Genomic DNA, 22,603 nt, shown 5'->3' with positions numbered 1-22,603 from the left:
TCATCGTAAGTAATCTATTTAAATGAAAATGTGCTCAAGCTAAAAAACAGGTCTGCCCCATAAAAGTGGCCACCTTCAGCTCACTGAGCCTTTTGTGCAGAAAGTTGTGGTCGCGATACATGAATCCTCCGTCTCCACAATGGGCTGCTATCTGGTGACGGCTGAGAGGTCTCGTTACCGCAGATGAGGTGCCTGCAGGGCGCTGGATGCCTGCTCAGAACCCAGCTTATCGGGAATCTGCGAGCCTCATGCCAACCGCCCGGCTGTGCGTGCCCTGGCCCAGCTCAGGGGACTAGATTTTACATCATGCAACACACCGATTTTGGCTGAGTGGCGTCCTTGCTAAGTAGGATTTCATTTTGGATACTGAGAGTTCAAGACCAGGGCCAGCTTAGCCAAAGTGAAAAGGTAAAAATCCACAGCAAGATCAAATCAAACTGAGTGAGATCACATCCAGAAATGGAAAATGAAAAGGAGAGAAAATAGCTGAGCAGGAAAAGCATTGCCAGCTTTCCCTCATCCGGCTGGGCCTTCAATGCGAGAGCACAGAAGGTATTTGCCCCACATGGCGCTTAGAACCAGCCAGGGCGCTTGCTTTTAAGCTCACAGGGCACCACCTCATGTCCTCAGGTGGTTTACGGCATCCTGGTCATTGGGTGCAAATGTCCCTCCTATGAGATGCCCCGGTGGCCCGCCTAACTGAGCCCACACACGCTGGGATTCCAGAGATCAGAGGCCTCCTGGAAGGCAGATGGCGGGAGGCCTGCTTGTTGTTGGCTCCTCCGCCCCCAGCTAGATCAAGTGGCACAGCGCAGGCAGCTGGAAGGTACCCACAGAGAGAAACCGAGCAGCATGTTCAGAAAGCTCCACTCCATCTTCAACTCCAGCCCGCAGAGAAAGGCGGCGGTGGCCGAGAGTTCCTACTGCGACGGAGCGGGCCCCGCGGTGCGGCTGATCCGCAGCAGCTCCATGTACGTGGTAGGGGACCACGGGGAGAAATTCAGCGAGTCCTTAAAGAAATACAAAAGCGCCGGCAGCATGGACACCAGCCTGTACTACCTGCAGCAGGAGGGCGACCGGGCGTGGATGTACTCCCGCACCCAGGACTGCCTGCAGTACCTGCAGGAGCTGCTGGCCCTGCGGAAAAAATATCTGAGCAGCCTCAGCGACCTGAAGCCCAAGCGCGCCCAGGGCTTCTCCTCCACCTCGTCCAAATCCTCCACGGGCGGAAAAAAAGCCCCCGGACAGCCCCCCTCCAAAGAAATGCAGGTAAGTGCCGCTGAGAAGTGTGATTGAGATGAGAGTTGTGCCAAGAGCCTCCGATGCTCGTTGGAAACCTACCTGCTTATCCACACACAGCTTAATTACTCGGCACACTCCGAGCAACGGCTCAGCTGTCCTCGGCGACTCTCCATTGCCGTCTCCCAGCCCGGGAAGAGTGGCTAGTCCCATGTTGATTTTCCACATAGAGGCACGGAGGAGGCCAGTCCACAGTGTCCTGGAGCAGCCTGTGGGGGAGAGCTTGGGCTGCGGCGTCAGGCAGCTCTGTGTCTGTCATTCACTGCCCACTGCATGGATGACATCAGGCTCCTATGGCGTTTTGGTGACAGGAAATAATTTCTCAACAAATTATTATTGTTGTTATTTTTATTATTGCAATAACATCTAGAAATCCCAGTGAAAAGTGAAATCTTCTTGTGAACTAGATGTTTTCAAATATCTAGGTGCTTAGCCCCATGAGAACCAAATAACTGGAGGATTTGCTCCATCAGGACCCTGGGCGTCTGTGCCTCGAAGGAGATGACAGGACGACTTTGCTGGGCACTGGAGGCTTCAAGCCCAGACTAAGCAGGAATGAGTGACAGAAGTAACCTGGATTTGTCTGGCGGTTTATACCCATCGCAGCGTTTGTGTATTGCCGTTCTTTGAGTGTTCCAGTGACGTTGGAAGGGAAGGGGGAAGCAGCACCCTCTGTGCCACAGAAGAGCAAGCTGAGGCTTGGTGACCTGATTTGACAGAACCCCCAACTCATTCAGTTATTCATTCCTTCCTTGCCTCGATTTTTGTTTTAATGCCTGAGGTTCAAGATTGTTTTATATGTCCATCAGTTGTTTTCCTGATGATGGGACTCTAAGGTGTTCAGAGCAGGCCTGTCTCTCCCACATCCTGGCTGTCTCGCCGGTGTCCCGCGGGCTGTGCAAGCCCCATTAACCTTGAATGACATTGGCCTGCTATCAAATCTCCGGGGCTTGGCCTCATCCAACTGGTTTCAACTGTTTGCATTTTATCCCAGGTGGGAGCAGTTTAAATAATCAACTTAAGTCCAAAAATATCCCAGTGTTGGACCTACACAGAGTCCCAGTACTGACTGACCCTGCACCAGCCAGCTGTGGATTTGTGGGCCACTGACCCCTCTTTACGGGCCATCTCTGATGGCAGAGGGGTTGCAGTGGCTTCTGGACTCCCTTCCAGCTCGAGTATCCTGGAGCTCTATGCTTGGTTAGCATCCCTCTAGGCACTACGTTTTCCTGCGAAATGAAGTCCTCTCTTTGTAGAACCGAGCTCCCTTCCTCCCTGTTCCCTTCCTGTTCAGCTGACTGAAAACAGAGAGAGGGTTAGAGGCAGAGCAACCAGCTGGCTGAGTAGGAATGACTGTGAGGAGGGGCACGGGCACGATGCGGTGAATGGGTTTCCTCAGGACATGCCTCTCACCGTACTGGAACCAGGAAAGGGTTTAAAAAGGACTTCAAAGTTGGTGAGGAAAAGGACTGAATTTTGACTCTGTATTTACAAACAAAAGCTGTGTGCCTTTGTGAAGTTAAGTTTATCTCTCTGGGCTTCTATTTCTGCAGCATACCAATGGAAATAAGAATATACCTTGTGAGGAGGAAGCAAGATCCTACCTGTGATAGGACCTGGCACACACTAGGTAGTCCAGGGTTTACCGACCCTGAAATGTAAGATGCAGGAGGCTTTTTAGCAGCCTTTACATGAGCTGCTCTCCTTCATTGCTCTTAAAGGAAGAGGTGTATGCGGGGCATGCCTGAGAAACAGTGGGTGCAGACTCCACGGCCTCCGTGACAGGCTAGCAAGGTGGCTTCTGCCTGCCTGCCTCTCTGTGCACGGCAGGGCCAGGGGACCAGGAGAGCTCCTTCCTGCTGGAATGTCATCTTCCTTCTGCATTGGTAGAAAAAGACTTGCTGATGTTCAAGGTTTAGGGCAAACAACATTCTTTCCCTCGACCCTCTGTTATGTGCTGCACTGTCTCCTTCAAATCATTTAGTTAAGTCCTAACTCATTACTTCAGAAGGTGACCTTATTTTGAAGAAGGGTGATTACAGATGTAATTAGTTAGTTAGGGTGATTGCAAATTATTCGGGCGGGCCCCTAATCCTACACCACCAGTGGATACATGCGCGCACACGGAGAGAATGCTGTGTGAAGTTTTGTAGTGATGCTGCCACAAGCTGACGAACTTTCAGAAGCGGGGAGAGGGGCCCGGAACATCCTTCCCTCACACTTTCAAAGAGAGCGTGGCCCTGCCCTCACCCTGATACCAGACTTCTGGCCTCCAGAACTGTGAAGCAACAAATTTCTCTCCCTCTAAGCTGCCTAGTTTGCGATACTTCGTTATAGCAGCCCTAGGAGATGAACACACCCCTGTATAGAATCAGCCTTTCCTTTTCTCAAAACGAGTCTAAACACATCTCTGTTCTAGCGTTTATCATAAATACCCTGTTGTGGTTTGTTAGCATGTGTGTCTCCCCTAGTGGACTGCAGTGAGCTTAGTGAGGTTGATGAAGCTGAAACAGTATCTTTGTCATTTTTCTAGCCCCAGAGCATAGCCGTGGATGCTTATTGGTCACTCCTGGATGCTTCATAGACTTAAGTCTGCTGTCTTTTGTGCTGTGGATCAGGGGAGAGCTGGCCTCATGCAGGGAGAAAGCAGTGTTCCTTGCTGTTCTGAACACCATGGCAGGCCTCCCTCCCTCTCCACAAATACTAGCCTTTGGCCTGGCCACAGAAGCTAAGTTCCACTTTCTGTCTTTCTTTGGAGAAAGATAATGGCTTTTAAACTCTTTTTAAAACTCTCAGTAAGAGAGATTTTAGATGTTGACCCAGTTTACCCAAAAACACAACCAAAACAAAAGTTTCATGTAATTATTCCTGTTTTCTGTTTGATATTCCGGTGTTTTTCAAAGTATTCTGTACTACCTTTTTCTTTAATGCTGGTCATGACACACTAAATTGATTTCACAAGCCACTACTGGGTCAAGACCCATAGTTTCTCACAGCCTGGAGTAAGGCCTTCCAATAGGTCCCGTTGAAATGCTAACGTGTGTCTAAGTTATGACGCACTAGGGTGTGAAACGGTCTGTCATCCTAGCCCTGTGGAGATGCTGAGGGCCTGGAAGGGCACCTACGTGGGTTGATGGAGAAGGAAGTGAGGCGAGCCTGGGATGGGTATGGGAAGACCCCTGGGCTCCTGCATGGTGGGGCCTGGCCAGGCCTGTGACAATCTGCTCTTTCTTCAGAATCGGAAGTCATTACAAAAATGAATGAAACACATGTGTTGCAACATTTTAAAATCAAAACAAACAAAGATTTCATATCTTGGCAGATTTGTGTCAGTGTTGGGCATGAACTGCAGTTTGAGACTCATTGTTTGGATGACCAAAGGTTAGAATTTCCAACAAAATTCAAGTAGCAGAAAAACAGCATATTTGAAATGGTTCTGTCCTGGAACGTAGAGTTTCTGAACTGATAAGGCAAGGCCACCTGACGCACCTGCCCTGGGCACCTGAGGTGTTTCTACCAGCAAAGAGGAATAGCGGGGTCTCCTTCACGCCCACCTCCCCCGCTCCTGAAGCCCAGGACAATCAGGAACAATCAGCAGTTATTCCTGACTTCCAGTTGTGCTCTAAACCCAGTGTGTTAAGCATTAGCCCCACTCTGCAGATAAGAAAACTGGGGCTCAGAGACAGTAAGTTCATGTAAGACTGTGCACCTGCAAAAGAGAGTACCAGGATTTAAACCCAGTCTCTATCGTGCCAGAACTCACACTCTTGTTAACGTAGCCACGATGCTTTTGGGAAAACGTTATTTTGAGCTTGTGTAACATATCACAAGGGAGTATGTACCTCAAGATGAGGTGAAGAGGCAGCTTTGTGGGAGTATGTACCTCAAGATGAGGTGAAGAGGCAGCTTTATCCGGCCAGAAAGAGTCTTCAGGGAGGTACCTGTCTCTTACCCTGCATGGATTCTGTGCTTGGGCGAAGTTCTCCCATGAGGCTGCATGGCTTGGGCTCTCTATGTCTAGGAGGAAGCTGGCCGGAAGCATGACTGGAAGGCATGCTTTAGGTTCTCTCCTGTCCACAATCCATGAGTAAACCTTCCTTCTATCTTGACATTTTCTCTTCACGTGGCTCACTCTGATTTCATTTTTACTCTTGGTCTCCTTAGCACTGAAATATTGAGTTTGTACTACACTTTAACGCTAGGAAGGAAACGGGGAACGATGGGAGCCCTGCTTCAACAGGAACTTCAAGATGGGTAGGTGTCGTGTCCTCAAATCATTTCTACAGAAATATGTTCACACTTCCCAACTCATTCTACAAAGTATCTGAGTGAGCCACGCACCAGCAGAATACTGTAGCAACAGAAATTGGAAAATCGAGAGAGAAAAAAGCCCCAGCAGAAAATCAAGGCCACGCGAAACCAAATGCAGATCATGTGGCTAATTCATGCTGCTGTAAATGAGCTTTGGGTTTGGCTCTGTGCTTTCTGGAAGCTACGATAAAAAAAGAGCCGGACTTGTTTCAAAATTCTGTCTGAAAGGAAGAACCATACCCATTGTTTAGGGGAATCAAGATTTTTCCCAGCTTTATATTTCAAATTTCTCATATGGGACTTGACACAAAGAATCGTGTGTGGTGTGGTTTGTAATGCCTTCAATAATATATTAGTAACAATTCATCAATACATGTATCATTTCTTTCCTTCATTCACCAATACACATTTACTGAGCACATGCTCTGCGTCAGGAACTATTCTAGATACTGTAAGCAAGTCGAGGGTAGGCACTCTTGTGGGAGAGTGAGGCAGTGCAGCAGTACAGATTTTTGGTGGCATTTTCTCAGAGCCCCTGCCGTGACAACCAAGAGGCAGCATTGCATTGGGTCTCAGTGAGGGCCTACGGAATGGCACTTGAGCACATAGCTTCCACTGGTGCCTTCTGGACCCAGTGGAGAACTCAGATGCCAGAAGCATGGGTGGATGACACACTCTTCCAAGATCTTTGTCAAAATCCTCTGACGATGTGGCTTACCTTAAGAGAGAAAAATGCCTGTAAAAAGGAGAAATTTATCCTATTGTGTTTCTTGCTGTTTCCCCCCGTCATCCCAGCATCTTGGAAAGCAAACTGCTCCCTCTGCAATCTGTTTGAGGACGTGGCTGGGAACTGACTGGCCTCAGCCTCTGCCTGTTTCTCCTTCACCTTCTTGTTCCGTTGGTTGTTTTTCCTCAAGCTGCTGGGAGGGCTTGTCTCACTTTCCTCCTTTCATTCTTCCTCATAAACATCACTTCTCTCAGTTAGGCTTTTTTTTTTTTTTTAATAACAGCTTCATTTCACATACCATAAAGCTTATCCTTTAAAGTGTATAATTGAGTGGGTTTTAGTATATTCAGAGTTGAGCAACTGTCACCACTGTCTAATTCCAAGACCGTTTTACTGCCCGTTTCAGATTGCTCTTTTTGTTGTGATAAACATAAAATCTACCATTTTAAACGCAGTGCTTCATAGTTCCTGAAATGAGTGATTTTTAGCATCCCCGATTATGGGTAATGAAGTCTATCACAGTAATGCATTCTTAAGAAATTAAGTGCTTCTCTTTGAATGATTTTTTAATAAATTCCTTTTAAAGAAAAATGTGTGCCTTTTCGAACTGTTGATTGTCAGACAATAATCAGAGTTCTTCACACTAGGTTTCTGTGAACTTTTGCAAATTACCATTTATAAAAACCTATAATAATTCATCCAAAAGACTATTAAACCCTAATTAATATATTTTAGAACACTTTATAAAATGAGTTCTTTAAGAGGTCATGGAAGCTCTAAAAATACTCATTTAGGAATGAGAAAGATGTTTTTTATAAAAGATTTGACAATTTTTAATTTCTTATAAAAATAGTCTTTTAAAGTAAATACTTAACATTTATTTTTATATTTACCATTTTAATCATTTTAACTGTACAATTCAGTGGCATTAAGTACATACAGAATGTTGTATAGCCCACCACCATCTATTTCCAGAACTTTTTCATCATCCTAAACAGAAAGTCCATATTTATTAAACAGTAACCCCCTGTTTCCCCCGCTCCCACCCCTGGTAACCTCTACTTTCTGTCTCTATGAATTTGCCTAGTCTAGGAACCTCATGTAAATGGAGTCATACTGTATTCATCCTCCTGTGACTGGCTTTTTTCACCTAGCATAATGTTTTCAAGGTTCATTTATATCGTAGCATGTGTCAGCACTTTCTTCCTTTTATGGCTGATCAGCTTGGGGTTTGATGGAGGGTGAAGAGGAAAAGCTTGAGATTATGCTCTGATTCTGACCAAATACTCATTGGCATTTGGGGTCTTCACTGAGGAAAGCTCCTCATACTTCCAGGGCCAGATGAACCGATAAACAGCCAGCACCCCACTGTGAGAACTGGAACACATAAGTGGCCCCTGGCCTGGGCAGACCACAGCAAAGAGCTCCAGGGAGGCTGGCCATGGAGCCAGGGCTGGCCTGGGGAGGCAGTTTGGGGCTGGCTGCAGCGCCCCATGGAAATCTGCCCAATGGTTTGGGCTGTATATTTTCTGAGGCCAGGATTACCTGTCACCTACCACAGTCAGAAGAAATTTCATGAATTCTCCTGTGGATCAATTAGTTTTCAGCAGCTTGGACTCCTGATTGTCTGCCTGGATGAACTGCCTGCAAAATGTATGCCTCTCCCCGCACTACCCTCCACCCCCAATTGAAGAAATTCACCTGCTACAAGAACAATTTAAAAAGAACCAATGGAATCAGGAGAATGCTTGCCAAAAGTAAATGATTTTTATTTAAAGTAGTTTTATTCTGACAATAGTTAGCTTTCAGAATCAATTTTCTATAGGGGCAACTCAATCCTGGTTCATGAAATAAGACCATGTCAACAGCAAATAGAAGATTCTTTCTCCTCTGTGGCAGGAGAGTTGTATTCAATTAACTAAGAAGATTCCAAATTATCCATATATAAATTGCATATATAAAGGGAAGCAAGTTCTGGATCTGTTTTAAATGACTGAGCAATATATTTCAGATGCACTGGTTAGACTGTGTGCAACTACAGTGATATTAAAATGCAGGTTTTTTGTGAGCTGCAGTTATGGGGTGGGGGTCTCCATCACTTGGCCTATATCTGGTTTGCAGAATTGAATGGCAGTAAAAATTCAATATAAACTGCAAAGAATATTCCATTATGCTTGGCAGAGTTCTCCACAAGATGACAGACAGTATGATAATGATTGATAGCAGACCGTATAATTCCTGCAGCTCCACTCACACCACTAGATTGGTAATGAGATTTTCCAATCTACCTTCCAGGCACATGCTGTGTGCTCAGCTTAGAAGCAATACTTCCTCTTCCCTTTTTCCTCTCCATCATATTCCGTTCACCTAGCTAACTTCTTGTCCTTTTTAGACAGCAGAGAAATCGCTTCCCCAGGAAGCGATTTCTCACATTCACAATCTAATGCACCGCGTTGCCCTCCTCCCTGTTTCTGATCACTATCTCAGCACCCAGCACATAGCACCATACTTGTCTGCTCATTTGCCAATTTCACTACTGGCCATCAGCTCGCTGAGTGGGGGCACCATGTCTTATTTGTCTTTTTATCTCCAACCTCTAGCGAGTCTCCAGGCACATAGTAGATGTTCAATAAACCGATAATCCGAGAAGCTTCAACTGTAATTTAAGAAGGAAACTATTACAAAGTTTGATAGAAGATCTGGAAAAGTAATAGGTCTGTGGTTTTCAGTGACTGGAAAATAATCTTGTTTTTAATGGAGTAGAAAACAGTTTGAACATATTCATACGGAATCATATCCTAATAATTAAAACATGCAGTGTGTAATGGCTCAGAGCTCACCATCAAAAGGACGCATTTTTAGGTAAACATTTTTTTCTGATGATAAAGTTATATTTTCTCATTAGATGAAATTTGTAAAATACAGAAAAGTATATAGAAGAAAAAAACGTAGAATCTATCATCTGGAGATAATCACTATAAAATGTTTGGGTATATTTTCTTTTAATCATTTATTTCTTGACTTTTGCATATATGTATATTAGGGTTGCCAGATAAAGGATGATTATTTAAATTTGAATTTTAGATAAATAATAGATTTTTGGTATGATTATGTCCATGTAATATTCGGTATGTATTTATATAAAAATTATTTATCATTTATGTGGAATTAAAATTTAGCTGCTGTTCTATATTTTTATTTGCTAAATTTGGCAACCCTGATGTATATATATGTATAAATTTACTAAATTTGGTTCATACCATATATTTTTTAATATATTTTTTTCAGTTGATATTATATATTGTAGGTTCTTTCCCATCTCATTAACTGGTTTTTGAAAGCTAAAGTTTTAACCACAAAAACTTAATAACTTACATCCTTTAAACAGTTGCTAAAAATGATAAATACATATATCTTATTCTAGGTCTATAAGGCATTTTTTTTTAGCAGGGATTCGTAAAAGTGTGATTAATGGATCAAAGGTTAAAGGTCATTAAATTTTAAAGATTCTTCTTCATATGGCTTTCCAGGAACATTTTATAATTTACACTTTCATTAACTTTCATTAATAGCCCTTCTTATTGCACTTTATCAGCACCAACTGTTGTCGTTAATTTAAAGTTTACTGATGTAGTAGAGAAACTGCATTATTTTATGTACTTTTCTTTGATTATTTCTTGAGCAACAGTGACTGTTTTATTTTTTCTGACCAATGTGTATTTCTTATTTAATAGGTTGTCCATTTATGTCTTCATAAATTTTTTGACTCTATTAAAGATTTGTTATTTACTTATATGAAAACTTCTTATATTAAGGATATGAGTACATTATCTGCCAAGTGTGTTAAAAATATTTTCTCTAAGTTATTACGTATCTTTTAATTTTATTTGACATTTTCTGATGTACAAATACTACTGGTTTTTATTTAGTCAAATCTATCAATTTTTGACTTTTATATTTCTTCTATTGCTTTCATACTTAGAAAGTCCTTCTATGTCTCAAAATCATCTGCATACTTGCCATTTTCCTCTATTAAAAAAGAAATAATTATTTTGTCTAGTAGCTATTTATATTGACATGTGGTGGAATATGAGAATCCATATTGAAATTTTCCTAAATAACGGTTTTCCAATACCATTTGTCGACAAATCTATCCCTTCTCTTGTTGGATTGTGATGTTTTGCTTATCATATGTGAAGATTTTATACTATGTTTCAAGGATGTCAATTCAATTCTATCAGTCTGGCTACTAACACTTTGATAAATGTGAGCAAAATTTTTTCACTCAGTGGTTCATTAAGTGAAAGGACCATTTAGATGACATTTAAGGTGAGGAGTTACCAGGTGCTAGCAACAAAATAATGGTTATAAAATTATAAAGCTGGGAGAAAAACAGGCTAGTAGCTCTATCAGCCTGGGAGTCAAGAAATACCAGTACCAGAGATAGAAGATATGTAGCTCTGCTTCCAAAGCAATTGCAATGTTTAACTATGATAGGTAACACCGAGATTTCGGTAAACCAGGATTCATGACGAACCTCTTCCTTTTTTTATCTCCTTGGGCTGATTTTCTCAGCTCCATTATCTACTTCACTCATTTTTTTCCTTTGGCTCTGTCAAGTCTACTGTTTAGTTTATCTATTGAAAATTTGTATGTGGGTGTGTGCGTGTGTGTGTGTGTGTGTGTGGTATATATATATATATATATATATATATATATATATATATATATATATATATATTTTTAAATTTCAGTGATTATATCTTTTCCCGAGTTGTTTATTTCTCATGTCTACAATTCTTGTTTCATAAACTCCCATTCTTTTTCCACAAACCCCTATTTAGTTATAGGTACACATTTCCATAGATGCTCTAATATAAAAGGGATAAGGTAAATATTACTTTGAACTTGCTCTTAAATATCCATTTCAAGGATGGCAGAAAGCAAAGAGGAATATTAGTCAGAGCTTTTAAGGTTTATCTTGAAAAGCTTCTTTTAATAATATTAAATTGCTTGTGGATTAATTTGAGCTGTTTTGCATTTAATTTCACCCAGCTGAGTCTACGGCCATGCCACCCTGAACAAAACTGATCCCATCTGACCTCAGAAGCTAAGCAGGGTTGGGCCTGGTTAGTACTTGGATGGGAGACCACCTAGGAAGACCAGGTGCTATAGGTGTTAAAAAAAAAAAAATAATAATAAGGGATTGTAAATTGACAAGGTCCTTATAATCTGTGAGGTCAACGAAGGGTTGCCTTACCTAAAAAAAGAAAAAAAAGTAATTTCGCCCAGCTAAATGATCCAAGGGGAGATTATCTCTCCATTCCAGAGTAACTCCACATTTGATCCTGGAAATTTTATCTCAGTATGTTGACATTTAGATTTCCAGGTATTATTAGCTCAAGAGAGTATTATAAGTACTCCATAAAAATAAGGAGTACGGAGTTCTCAAAATGCCAAATTAAATCCAAAAGTATACATTAGCAACATACGAATTAGTTGGAGAATATAAACATTAGCTAATGGCTCATATACAGCATACGTTAATTTACTCAACGAATAGTTATTACTCCGTGCCAGCTGCCAAAATAATCTATCTACTTTGATGCAGCTCATCATCTGAAGCTGTAATTCTCAGCAGCACTGTCTGAACTGCACAGGTGTGTTGAGTTTCCTTGGAAAGGAAACAGAATTCAACCACAAGTGTTGAGATTGTGTATGTTGTACAACAGGGGCTGGCAGTGAGCATTTATCAAAAGGGAATCTTTTATGTGAGTGTTAGATGCCAAAGTTATCTCAAAAGAGAGGTTAAGGACCACTGGTCTGCTGAGAGCTACGGTGGTACATATAATCCACTGAGTTGTAGTGTACTATTCACACAGGGCAGAACATAAGCATATGGAGGTGTGCCTAGATCTGTCTGCTGCAATGAGTGAAAACTTCAGAGAGGAGGTGACGCATAAGTTGGCCCTCTGAAAAGGTGAAAGGAATTACCAAGTAGGAGAGGTGAGAAGGAGGCTAGATGTTGAGTGGTGGTCCTCTTGCTTTAGGTGGGTTTAGATGTGCCCCTACCCTAACCTCTGAAAAAAATATTGCTGTTTACAACTGGAGGTGCATTTTGTAGAATCCACATCTCTTGTAGAGAAATGCTGACAGATCTCAGAAGAAAAGGAACAGATTGGAGAAGGCCATATACCCAGAGGGCAGGTGAAACCAGCAGGATGGCAGCTGTTGTGAAATGCAGAGAAATATCATAAACTGCCTTAGGGGACTCAGAAATTAAAATGAGAAATACAGTGGAGTTTGGTTTGGAAAAATGTGAAGGGCTCCATCTAGGCAAAGTAATCTGAGACCTAGGTCCGGAGTGAGGGGGTAGGACAGGGTGGCTTGGAAAATGATCGCCCTAAGGCCACTGAAGGTGAAATGTGAAAGGCAAACTGGAGTGGAGTCTGCAAGGCAATACAGATGCTTTGTAGAGAAAGTTCCTTCTCCCGGGGCTGCTATGGGGCTGATAGTGAAGGAACATGAGCCCTGTGAAACTCAGGCCTGACCAGGTGCAACAGGATGCGGGCTGCTCTACGTGCAGCCTTTCCAAAGAAGGAGGTAAAACATTGTGGGCTAGAAAAAAGTCAAGGTTGGGAGGGAAGCAATCCACTTTCACCCAGAGTTCAAGTTCAGAGAGGAAAGACTATTTTGGACCTCGCCCAGGTGTGTAGATGTCTGATGTCCCATTTTGTACAAAGACCTCTTTGTAAAGTAGATTTTCCTGTGATATTAGCCTGAGCCCTGAACCTTGAGCCTCAGTTAATGCAGCCTTTGTACTAGTGGTCTCTGTGAGTTTTGACCAAGAGAAGGTCCTCGTAGAGGTGAGAAAGTCCCATGGAAGCTGTGGGAAGTCTAAAAAAGCTAGACTCAGCCTTGGTTTAAACAAGGACTTAAAAAGGCCCAGGAAGCCCAGACTGGTAGCTTAGCCTCTGTACTCAGAAAAAACATCATTTGGAGACATTTAAATGTGTACTTTATAAAGAACAACAGAAGCTCTGTTAACCAAACCCTACTTAGTTGACTTGCCAGATCACTCGATGCTTCCCGTTCTCTATGTAAAGAATATGCACAGCAAGCTGAACATTTACAATTAGAAGCCTACCTCTAACTAGGGTATTATTGGCAAAATGCAAAGTGACATATGCGTAAGCACTAATTGTAATAGAAAAAGATGGCAAACACCCAGAGATCTAACAATGGGGGACTATAGTTTGTTCCCACGGTGTGTCTGGACAATGGAGAACTATGCAGTTATTAAAAGGGATGAGGAGGGCCCTCTATTTACTGCTATGAAGTAATCCTCAGAATATAATGAGTGAAGAAAGCAATGTTTCCAGGTGGAAATTGTATGCTACCTTTTGTTTTTTAAAAACATAGTAAATACAAATATAAATATATTTTTAAGAAAAAGTGATGGAGAGGTAAACAAATAACTTACTGTCTAGACAAAATGAAGTCTAGCAGAGATGAATGTCAAACATTAAACCCAGGCAGCAAACAAAACTGCAAGAGTACAAGCAGAGGGATGCTTCTCTAGGAGGTGATTTAGCTCAGGTTTGGGGGCTGTGGGGGAAAGAAAGATGTTGGGTGCAACCCATGGATGCTCTCATATCTTTGCTGGTAAGGGGAGAGCAGAAGAGCGTGGATGGAGCCCCTTCATCTGGCATCTCTGTGTGCTGAGCAACAGGAGGTACATAAGGTGTCTGGGCCTCAAAATCCAGAAGGTTTTGTCCTCTTTCTTCAGTGGCCTGTGTCCTATCTCCTTGGGTCCTATCGCCGTGTCTGTGGCTTCATGGAGGCTCTCTTGTCTGCTCCTGCAGAGCCAGGGAGTAAAAGTGGTATGTAAGGCTTGCATCCTAAACGAGACCCTGAGGTGGGAATTTGTGTGACTCTCTTGCTCCCTCCCCTATGCCCAGGGTTGCTACAGAGCAGGGGTTCTCAACTGTTGTGCATTAGAATCACTTGATGATGTAAAGTAATTCTTCTGGGAAAGGGCCAGGTATAGATATTTTTTAAGAGCACCTTGGAGATTCTGATGGGATTGGACTCCACTATCATAGAATCACCCTGATGGGAATGAGTAAAAGCATACCTTTACTGCCTCCTAGGTTGGGCTCTTAGACTCGGTCAAGGTCTGGTGCATTCATTTGCAGGAAAGGAAAAAAAACTGTTTATTCATTTATGTTTTCTTATGCCCCGACCTAATTCCATGAAAGGTTTGGTGGCAGGGGGTTGAGGTGGGAGGTGGTGGATGATGAAGGTAGTTGTGGTAAGAGGTGGGGGAAAGCCCTCTTTTATGATGTGACTTGGTCACCTAGGTACACATAGGCCAGCCATAAATAAGTCTCTGGTGTGTCCCAAATTTCACTCTCCAGCCACATCAGGTCCAAAAGCTCTTTTAACAGGAACAAGTTTTATAATGTCAATGTATTGAATGACCCAACAGAGACCCTGGAAGTGAGATCTGGAGGATGAGACTCTTCAGTATTGTCTAAGGAGCTTGCCAGGGTCTCTGGTGTGCCCAGGAAGGCAATTTCTGCTAAGCAGAGCAGAAAGGGCAAGGTGTGGGAGGGAGACCTGAGTCTTGAATCCTAAAGCTCAAAATTTTGGAAACAATCAACATGTTCGAATATTTTGAATAACTAACAAGTGTACCACTGAAATAGCCTTTGTTTACCAATTTTGATGGACAGAGAGTTTGGTGTCTAAAGTAGTGATGTATATGTTAGTGGTTTATTTTTTTAATTTGTAAATGTTATCCTTGAGAGATAACCCTTGAGGAATTTCGAGAGATTCATAAGATGCCACAGTAAAGGGCTCATGTTAAGTTAACCAATGGTAGTGTGCTCATTGTTTTCTTAGCCTTTCATAGTTGTGATGCCAAAAACTGTCTTCAGAACTCTTTAATACATGAAAGCAAATGCCTCAGGTTGCTCTGAGCTGCTGGCCAAAGTCTGCCTCCTGGAGATGTTGAAGAATAAACAGGTTAGATCAAATTGTAGAGTGATCCGGATGAAAAAGAATTGGATGTCTACATGCAAGACTGAGACCCTGTATTCTGCCAAACACTGATGGTGATTGCTACTAGAGATTTAGAGATGTCCTTGCCATGCGGAGATGGATTTTGAGGAGTAAAACCTACGGATCAAGCATTCTTATTAAATAATATTCATCCATCCTTTGGGGCTCAGTCCAGATTGTGTGGTTTTCTCTGTTCTTTGTTTCTCTCTCTTCTACTTCCCCCACACAAAAAATCTCTAAAATGTGTCTTGGTAGAATTAGGTTGGATATTGAGGACCACTGAGCCTAGAGGAAGAAAATAGCTCAAGAGAGGGTAGTCTTCATGGAGAAATGGTTGTTTCAGCCAGATCTTGATGGATTAAAAGGAGTCAGCCAGATGAGACATCCAAGGCAGAGAGACCAGCAAGAAAACACATAGGGAGGATAAAGAATATTGACTTGCCTACAGAGATGAGCCCTCCTGTCATCTGACTGTAGGAAGAATGCCCGGTGGCCTGGCCTGCTGTGCTCACATAGACCTTCAACCAGTCCTTCATCAGCCCTGCAGCCTACCCCCAACCGATGGTTGTGTTCCTGGTATTGCCAAGTCTGGAGCATTTTTGGTCCCCAAGGGTCAAAATGTCCCCCTTCTCAGCTGCTTTCCTCACCCATAATGCTCTGGGAGGACAATCTCTCCACTCTGTTACATCAATGACCCCCTTCAACTGCTTCAAACTGCCAGGACCTTTTGGAAACCCCTCTTTCACTGATGGCCCCTCTCTTGTTCTCTTTGTCATTGGGATTTCTACGTTCTCCCATTCTCACTTTCATTTTAGTGAGCTCTTTGAAAGGGGGAGAATAACTACATTTGGATGATTTTCCACTTTTAACAGAAAAGATTCAGGTGCATGTTGTGGTTCTGAAATATTTTCTGTAAGAAAGTGCCTTAATAATATAAAAGGAAAAGACTTCTCAGTTTAAAAGTGTTAGCTAGTATGAAATACACACATTTTACCATACATTTGTGCATACATAAAGATGTCATTCATTTATTTCCCAACATGTCTGTAATATAATCATATTCATTTTTAATATCATTCCATTCATAAAAGAAGAGAATTCTACACCTCTACACATGGCCAAAATAGCCCAGGTTAACACATATTGTCCCATTTTTTTTTTCTCTCTGAGTTCTCTTATTCCCTAAATTTCTCTGAGTGCTTTTTATTAGTTCATGTGTTGATTCCGTGTCCTTCATGGTGAGTTCCCCATCGAAGTTCACCATGGTGCTTAAACTTCCGTGATGTCTGTCACTTGTGATTGTTGGTGGACTATTGTGAAGATGGTGATGATGAATGAGATTGTGAAGGAGAACAGATCAGGACAGAGCCTAGAACCTAGTTAGATTTTTAAAAACTCTACATTTTATTATTCCTTATACTTTCTAATCAATTATACTAATTTCTCTTCAATTTGTTCCATGACTTGAGCCAAAGTTTGGTCATGTTAGGTACTGACAACTCTTAAGGAATATTTCCAGCATATCGTGTCCTCTCCTGCTGTGAGCCTCTCATTACCTAACTAAGGGACTATACGATCACCTAGATGGGTGTTTGTCAGCAGGGAACGAAGTCCAAAGAAAGATTAAGTATTTTGGCTAGTGGTCAATAAGAGCTCCTGACCAAGAGAAGGCAGATCTTTTCACCTTTTCTCTCTCCTTCCCTGAGATAATTGGAAATGCATTGACCTACAGCAATGTGGATATGAAGCATCTACCTTCCTTCCACAGAGCACTTATTCAAATTTGCCTTTTAAACCCTGTACATCCATAACTTCACATACATTTAATTTCAGCAACATCAGGTTCTTTCTGGCAGTTATGGCTGACTCGCGCAAGGGTCCGCGAGGCTGCCTCAGGGAACTCTCTCTCCTCCCCTTCGCTTGCAGCAGAAAGCAACCTCAAAGAAATACTCGCAGTTCAGTGCGGACGTGGCAGAGGCCATCGCCTTCTTTGACGCCATCATCGCAGAGCTGGATACAGAGAAACGGCCACGGGCCACTGAGGCAGACCCGCCGAATGAAGATGTGGACTTTGATGGTGAGTGCAGTCCCTAGGGGCAGAGGCGGGTGAGTTGCGGTGTCTGGAGTAGGCTTATAAGATGGGCTATCAGGGATCCCTTGATTCCTGGCCCCGAGTTTGCCCTCTCTTTGGGATCCTTTGCTTTAGTTGTCTCTGTTGCCACTGCCCCAGCCTGCCATTCGACACTTGGGGCCATATTTGGACAAAACCTCCTTCCCTGTGGTCCATTTGCCACAGCTGAGACAAGGTAGAACTTCCGTAAGACTCCATGAGGGAAAGCAAGAGGAAAGTGATTAAACAAAGGCATTAGATGGGGAGTTGTTAAATGAGTATAGAGTTTCAGTTTTGCAAAATGAAAAAGTTCTGGAGCTCTGTCCCTCAACAATGCGAATATACCCAACACCACTGAACTGCACACTAAAAGGTGGGTAAGGTGGTAAATTTTATGTAATGTGTATTTTGCCACAATTTAAAAAGAAGAAGAAAGAGGACAAACAAACTGTATTTTAAATTCCAGCTTCTGACCCTACTTGAGCTAGCTTGGCGCTGGGGCGGCACCAGCTACTGGACCTGACTCTGACCCTTCACCCACTTTTTCACCCCTCCGCCACCCCTCCTGCTGGCACGCTCTTCGTGGTCACAGTCTGCAAGGACGAGGATGTGCCGGGTGGGAGAGGGCCAGGGTGCTTGTCCAGGCTTAGCCTGGGTCACTGAAGAGGGTGTGCGGGAGGGCTGAGGGCCACACTCTTCTCCTTGTCACTGGCTCACTCCTGGTGGAGAGCAAGAAATTCGACCACCTTCATGATCTGAACCCACTTTTAACTTCCATTACTCAACTGTCAATTTCCCCCATCCCTCCACACCATGGCATAATTAATGATGATTTTTATTCAGGGGTTACTGGCTCTGGTTACTGAGGTAACAACTTTTGATACCAATATTAAATAATTCTTGAATGTTTCATAGAATGTTCAAAAGTTATATTCTTGTGGTTTGTGGTTGTCGTTCTGGCCCCCATAGCTCTTTACCTGTGAGATTTCAGTTCTTACCAGGTTCTATGGGATTTCACAGGTTCCTCCCACTCCCCAGGCTCACTGTGTCCTGCAGGGCAACCTGGCTGCCTTCCTTTCTCATCACAGCCCCTTCAGCCCCCGAGGAAGAGCAACCCTCTCCCCAGGAGCCTGGGAACCCAGGTCATAAGTGAAAGGACAACAAAATCCACTGAGGACAAGTATCATCGTAATACTTAAAATTTTTTGATAATGACTTTAAGGTTTTTTTCTGATAACAAGAGTAACCTATGTTCCTTGTAAATCAAATGAATTGAACAACACACCAAAATATAAGGAGGAAAGTAAAGATTATGACCTGTAATACTAGCACCCAAAGATAATAATTCCTGTTAACGCTTTTCAAAAGATTTTAAACACGAACCACAGACTCACTTTATTTTTATTTTTTTAAACAAAAGTAGGATCTCTTGGCTATTTGGTCATCTGCTCTTTTCATTTAAGAATTTACAATACATCATGGGCATCCTTTCAAGTTGGTAAATATAGATCTACGTCCTTATTTTCAATGGACACACAATATTCCATTATATCGTTAAGCTGTAATTACAGAGTTAACTCATCCCCTTTGTTTGGCCTTCCAGTGCTTTCCAGGAATTTGCCTTTCTAAATACACATTAGTTGTGAGTTCTCAGCTCAACTTACTCTCTCTGTTGCCTTCCTCCTGATGGCCAGTCCTCCCTTCTGGGGTCCCTGCCTCTCTCTTCCAGTGGCCACAAGCTCCCGGGAGCACAGCTTGCATTCCAACTGGATCCTGCGGGCGCCACGCCGTCCCTTTGGAGACACGGCTGTGCACACCGTGCACGTGACAGACGGCCAGTTTCGCAGGAGCATGGAGCGCAGGACCATGGGCACTCAGAGGAGACTCGAGAGGCACCCCATTTACTTGCCCAAGGCTGTGGAAGGGGCATTCAGCACCTTGAAATTTAAGCCTAAAGCTTGCAAAAAAGAGTGAGTACTTCGGCCACATAGTATAATCAAGATGTTCTCACGTCCTCTAGCTTCTTGGAGTGGTTCTTAAGGTGCCTTGAGTCCCCACCCTACATGCCAAAAATTATTCTTGTGTGTTTTTGGACAGAGGTCTTAGTTAAAATTTTTAAAAATATTCTTTACATATATATATATATACATATATATATATATATATATATATATATATATATATATATATATAGCATATATATATATTCTACCCCAGTTCATTGCTCTCACAACTCGTAACTGTCACTTGAGCTCTGGCTCTGCCTCCCTTTCTCTGGCCCATGTAGTCCTCATGCTTTGTGTCATCCTCATGCTTCGTGCCATCCTCTTTCCTTCTTTCGCCTAAGTGCCACTGACACACCGCTTGCTACAGATGTTTAATGAGAGTTTGGGGATGAAGAAGGCATAGTACCAAGAAGGAGCCAACATCACACCAGTTAGATGCCCCTGCCTTAGAAAAGCATTGGCCAGGCTTAGATGGAGAACTTCTTGCTGGCTGGACCCATCTCGCCATCTTGCCACCATCTCTTGGCCGCTCTCTTTCCAGATCCTACTATCCCAAGACTAGTTACCATCTCTAGCCTCAAATTCCTGTGACCTCCTCATTCAGAGCAGAGAGTCCTCTTTTGCTCTAGCCAACCTGGCCATGCTGGAAGAACTTCACCTTTTACAATAGAAGGACCCATTTAGGCCTATGCACCTGTTTTTCTTTGTTTCTCAAGAGCTATTAGACTCTGATGGATTTAGAGGTTTTCTAAAGAGCATTTTCCACCCATAATAATGGACCATGTACTGGATACATTAAAACTAGGACCTTGAGGTCCATCCACAGCCCCCATGATGACACTGCTTTGCCCTCCACAAGGGGGGTGTATCTGATGATCTCCACTGGAGTGATGAGCCAGAGCATCCTTTCTCTGTGTGGCTGGCCAAGCCAAACATAACCCCTCTGCTGCCTTCCTCCCTTCCAGCCTGGGGAGCTCCAGACGGGTCCTCTTCAACTTCTCGGGAGAAGACATGGAATGGGATGCAGAACTCTTTGCGCTGGAGCCACTGACGTCTCTGCGGGAGGACTGCTATGAGACAGAGAACCCCAAAGGGCAGTGGCTGCTCCGAGAGCGACTCTGGGAGCGGACAGTGCCCTGACTCCTTCGTCCTTTCAGCCTGGCTCATGCAGGGTCTCTGAGAAGGTGTTTGCTTTCAGCACAGCGTGGGATATTTGGAAGAGTTAAAAATGGAAACTATGACAAAGTCAAGCCTATGAGCACACTGCTGGTACCCAGTTAGTGCCAAACACACCCACGGCCTCCCAGAGACCCTGCCTTCGGAGACTTTGGGAGGCGGGCTTCCCCTACACATGGGGCAGGTTAGCAAGTGGTAATAGCCTGGCTGGCCTTCAACAGCAGAGGGAACAGAAGGCTCTGAGTGGAAGTGTCCAGGCTCACACCCTGGCCTTCCCTGGCCTATTTCTAGCTCTCCATGCATCTGTCCAAGTGGCTGCTAGCATCGTGCTTGGTACAGGAAGCAAAACCACCCAGGGATTTCTGAGCCAAAATTTTCAAAGAGGCAGCTCCTTTCTCTACGGGGGTCAGAAATATTCTGGGTATGTACTGAGGTTGCCTTTTGCATGTGTGTGTGTGTGTGTGTGTGTGTGTGTGTGTGTGTGTGTGTGTGTACAGCATGCAGTTCATGAAGCAGCTCCTTTCACCCTTTTTTCACAATGTTCTGGAAACTTCTGCTGGATTAGGTTATAGAAGAGGCCAGTACCCTGACAGTGGAATGGGAGAAGGAATGAATAGGGTACTGCCTTGGACCACGCTATACGCCCCAGCACCCAAACTTATCTCCACTTCTTATAGGCAGTTGGCTGAGGTAGGAGGGAGATGAAGTGATGCTTTCCCCCTCATTTTCACCCAGAAAATTCTTAACCCATGCAACCAGTTTATGAGAGTTTATGCTTCTTCCTTTCCCTAATTAAGAGGGCAGTTATAATCATTACGTTCTTTTGGACTAGAAAGGATTTGGGTATTTCAGCAACTACCTGAATCAGAATTACATTTTAAATATATTCTTTGCATTTCTCATGTACTTTTTGCATTTTTGCATCTCCTTAGCCTGCTGAAGTTTGAAAACTGCTAGTTTGGAGACTACACTTTACTTTGTCCATCCTCACCTATTTCTTCTGACATTTTCTTTAAAAGAAGTCACCTGGAGGTAAGGGAAATGGATGCCCATGAATGCAAGAATGCTAGTGGGCATAAGGGAAGGAGACAGACTAGGAAAAACCAGTAATCCAGATTAAGCGAAAGATTCTTTTAGGCTAAGGTCTCTCTGAGAACTAAATAAAGCTTCCTTTCTGCCAGGCCCATTTATCATCATGTTCGCTTTTTTAAAAAGAACTTTTTATTTATGTGAACCTGACTATCTGAATCTAAGAATTTATAACTCCTATAAGAAAACTATCCTAATAATTATGTGTCATTCTTAGAAATTTTATGTCAACACGTTTTCAGAATGAAAATACACTGGAAATGTTTTAATACTTGTCTTTATTATTTTTTCAGTGCCAATATCAGTGTTTGAGAGGTTTCTTTCATTTTGTTGCTTATGCAAAACCCACTACAGCCAGAAGCTTAATTGAAATATAAACATTTGGGAGATTTGTTTTATAAACTGCATTAAAGCACACTCAGCATCATCATGTACCTTTCTTTTCCCCAAACGTGGCTTTGTTTTGAAGCCCCACAAATGAAAGTTCACTAACAAGGGTAAACTCAAAATGAAGGTCTTTTTACTCTGTCTTTATCAAACTACAGTTTATCATGAAAGACCCCGACATTTGTGGTAAAGACACGATGTACATTTTGCTTTTATAGGAAAGAAAAAAATAGACGTGACAGAAAGGATGTTTAGAGTCTTGACTTTTTTTAAAGCATTTATTGCTATGGGACATGAAGCTATGTTTTTCTCTTCTATCTTATGTTTTGTATATTTTTATCTTTAATGAGACTATACACAAACTGCCTGAAAAAGTTCCATAATTCAGAAACATAAAGCTAGCTTGTCATTTGGATGATTTTAGGTCTTTGA

The 22,603-nt window shown here is 42.9% G+C and overlaps 1 protein-coding gene and 1 non-coding gene across 2 annotated transcripts; both read left to right on the top strand.

Moving 5' to 3' along the window:
- The first annotated feature begins 852 nt into the window (after positions 1 to 852).
- Positions 853 to 20,659, top strand: CUNH13orf42 (chromosome unknown C13orf42 homolog). The gene is made up of 4 exons (XM_039839238.1): positions 853 to 1,269; positions 17,333 to 17,480; positions 19,243 to 19,483; positions 20,485 to 20,659. The coding sequence occupies exons 1-4, from the start codon at positions 853 to 855 to the stop codon at positions 20,657 to 20,659; spliced, it is 981 nt and encodes a 326-aa protein (XP_039695172.1).
- LOC120583943 (5S ribosomal RNA) lies at positions 11,397 to 11,515 on the top strand. Its single transcript, XR_005647902.1, has one exon. It is a non-coding gene; the product is annotated as a 5S ribosomal RNA (ribosomal RNA).
- Positions 20,660 to 22,603: the final 1,944 nt, after the last annotated feature.

This window comes from Pteropus medius, unplaced genomic scaffold (assembly GCF_902729225.1).
Source record: "Pteropus medius unplaced genomic scaffold, Ma_sr-lr_union100, whole genome shotgun sequence".
NCBI lineage: Eukaryota > Metazoa > Chordata > Mammalia > Chiroptera > Pteropodidae > Pteropus > Pteropus medius.
This window is presented reverse-complemented; position numbering and strand designations above follow the sequence as displayed.

Excerpts from the sequence above, each read along its gene's own strand:
- CUNH13orf42 (XM_039839238.1), top strand. The coding sequence starts at position 853 with ATGTTCAGAAAGCTCCACTCCATCTTCAACTCCAGCCCGCAGAGAAAG. Across the intron at positions 1,270-17,332 it reads CCCCCTCCAAAGAAATGCAG|AAAGCAACCTCAAAGAAATA; the intron begins GTAAGTGCCGCT and ends CGCTTGCAGCAG. Across the intron at positions 19,484-20,484 it reads CCTAAAGCTTGCAAAAAAGA|CCTGGGGAGCTCCAGACGGG; the intron begins GTGAGTACTTCG and ends CCTCCCTTCCAG.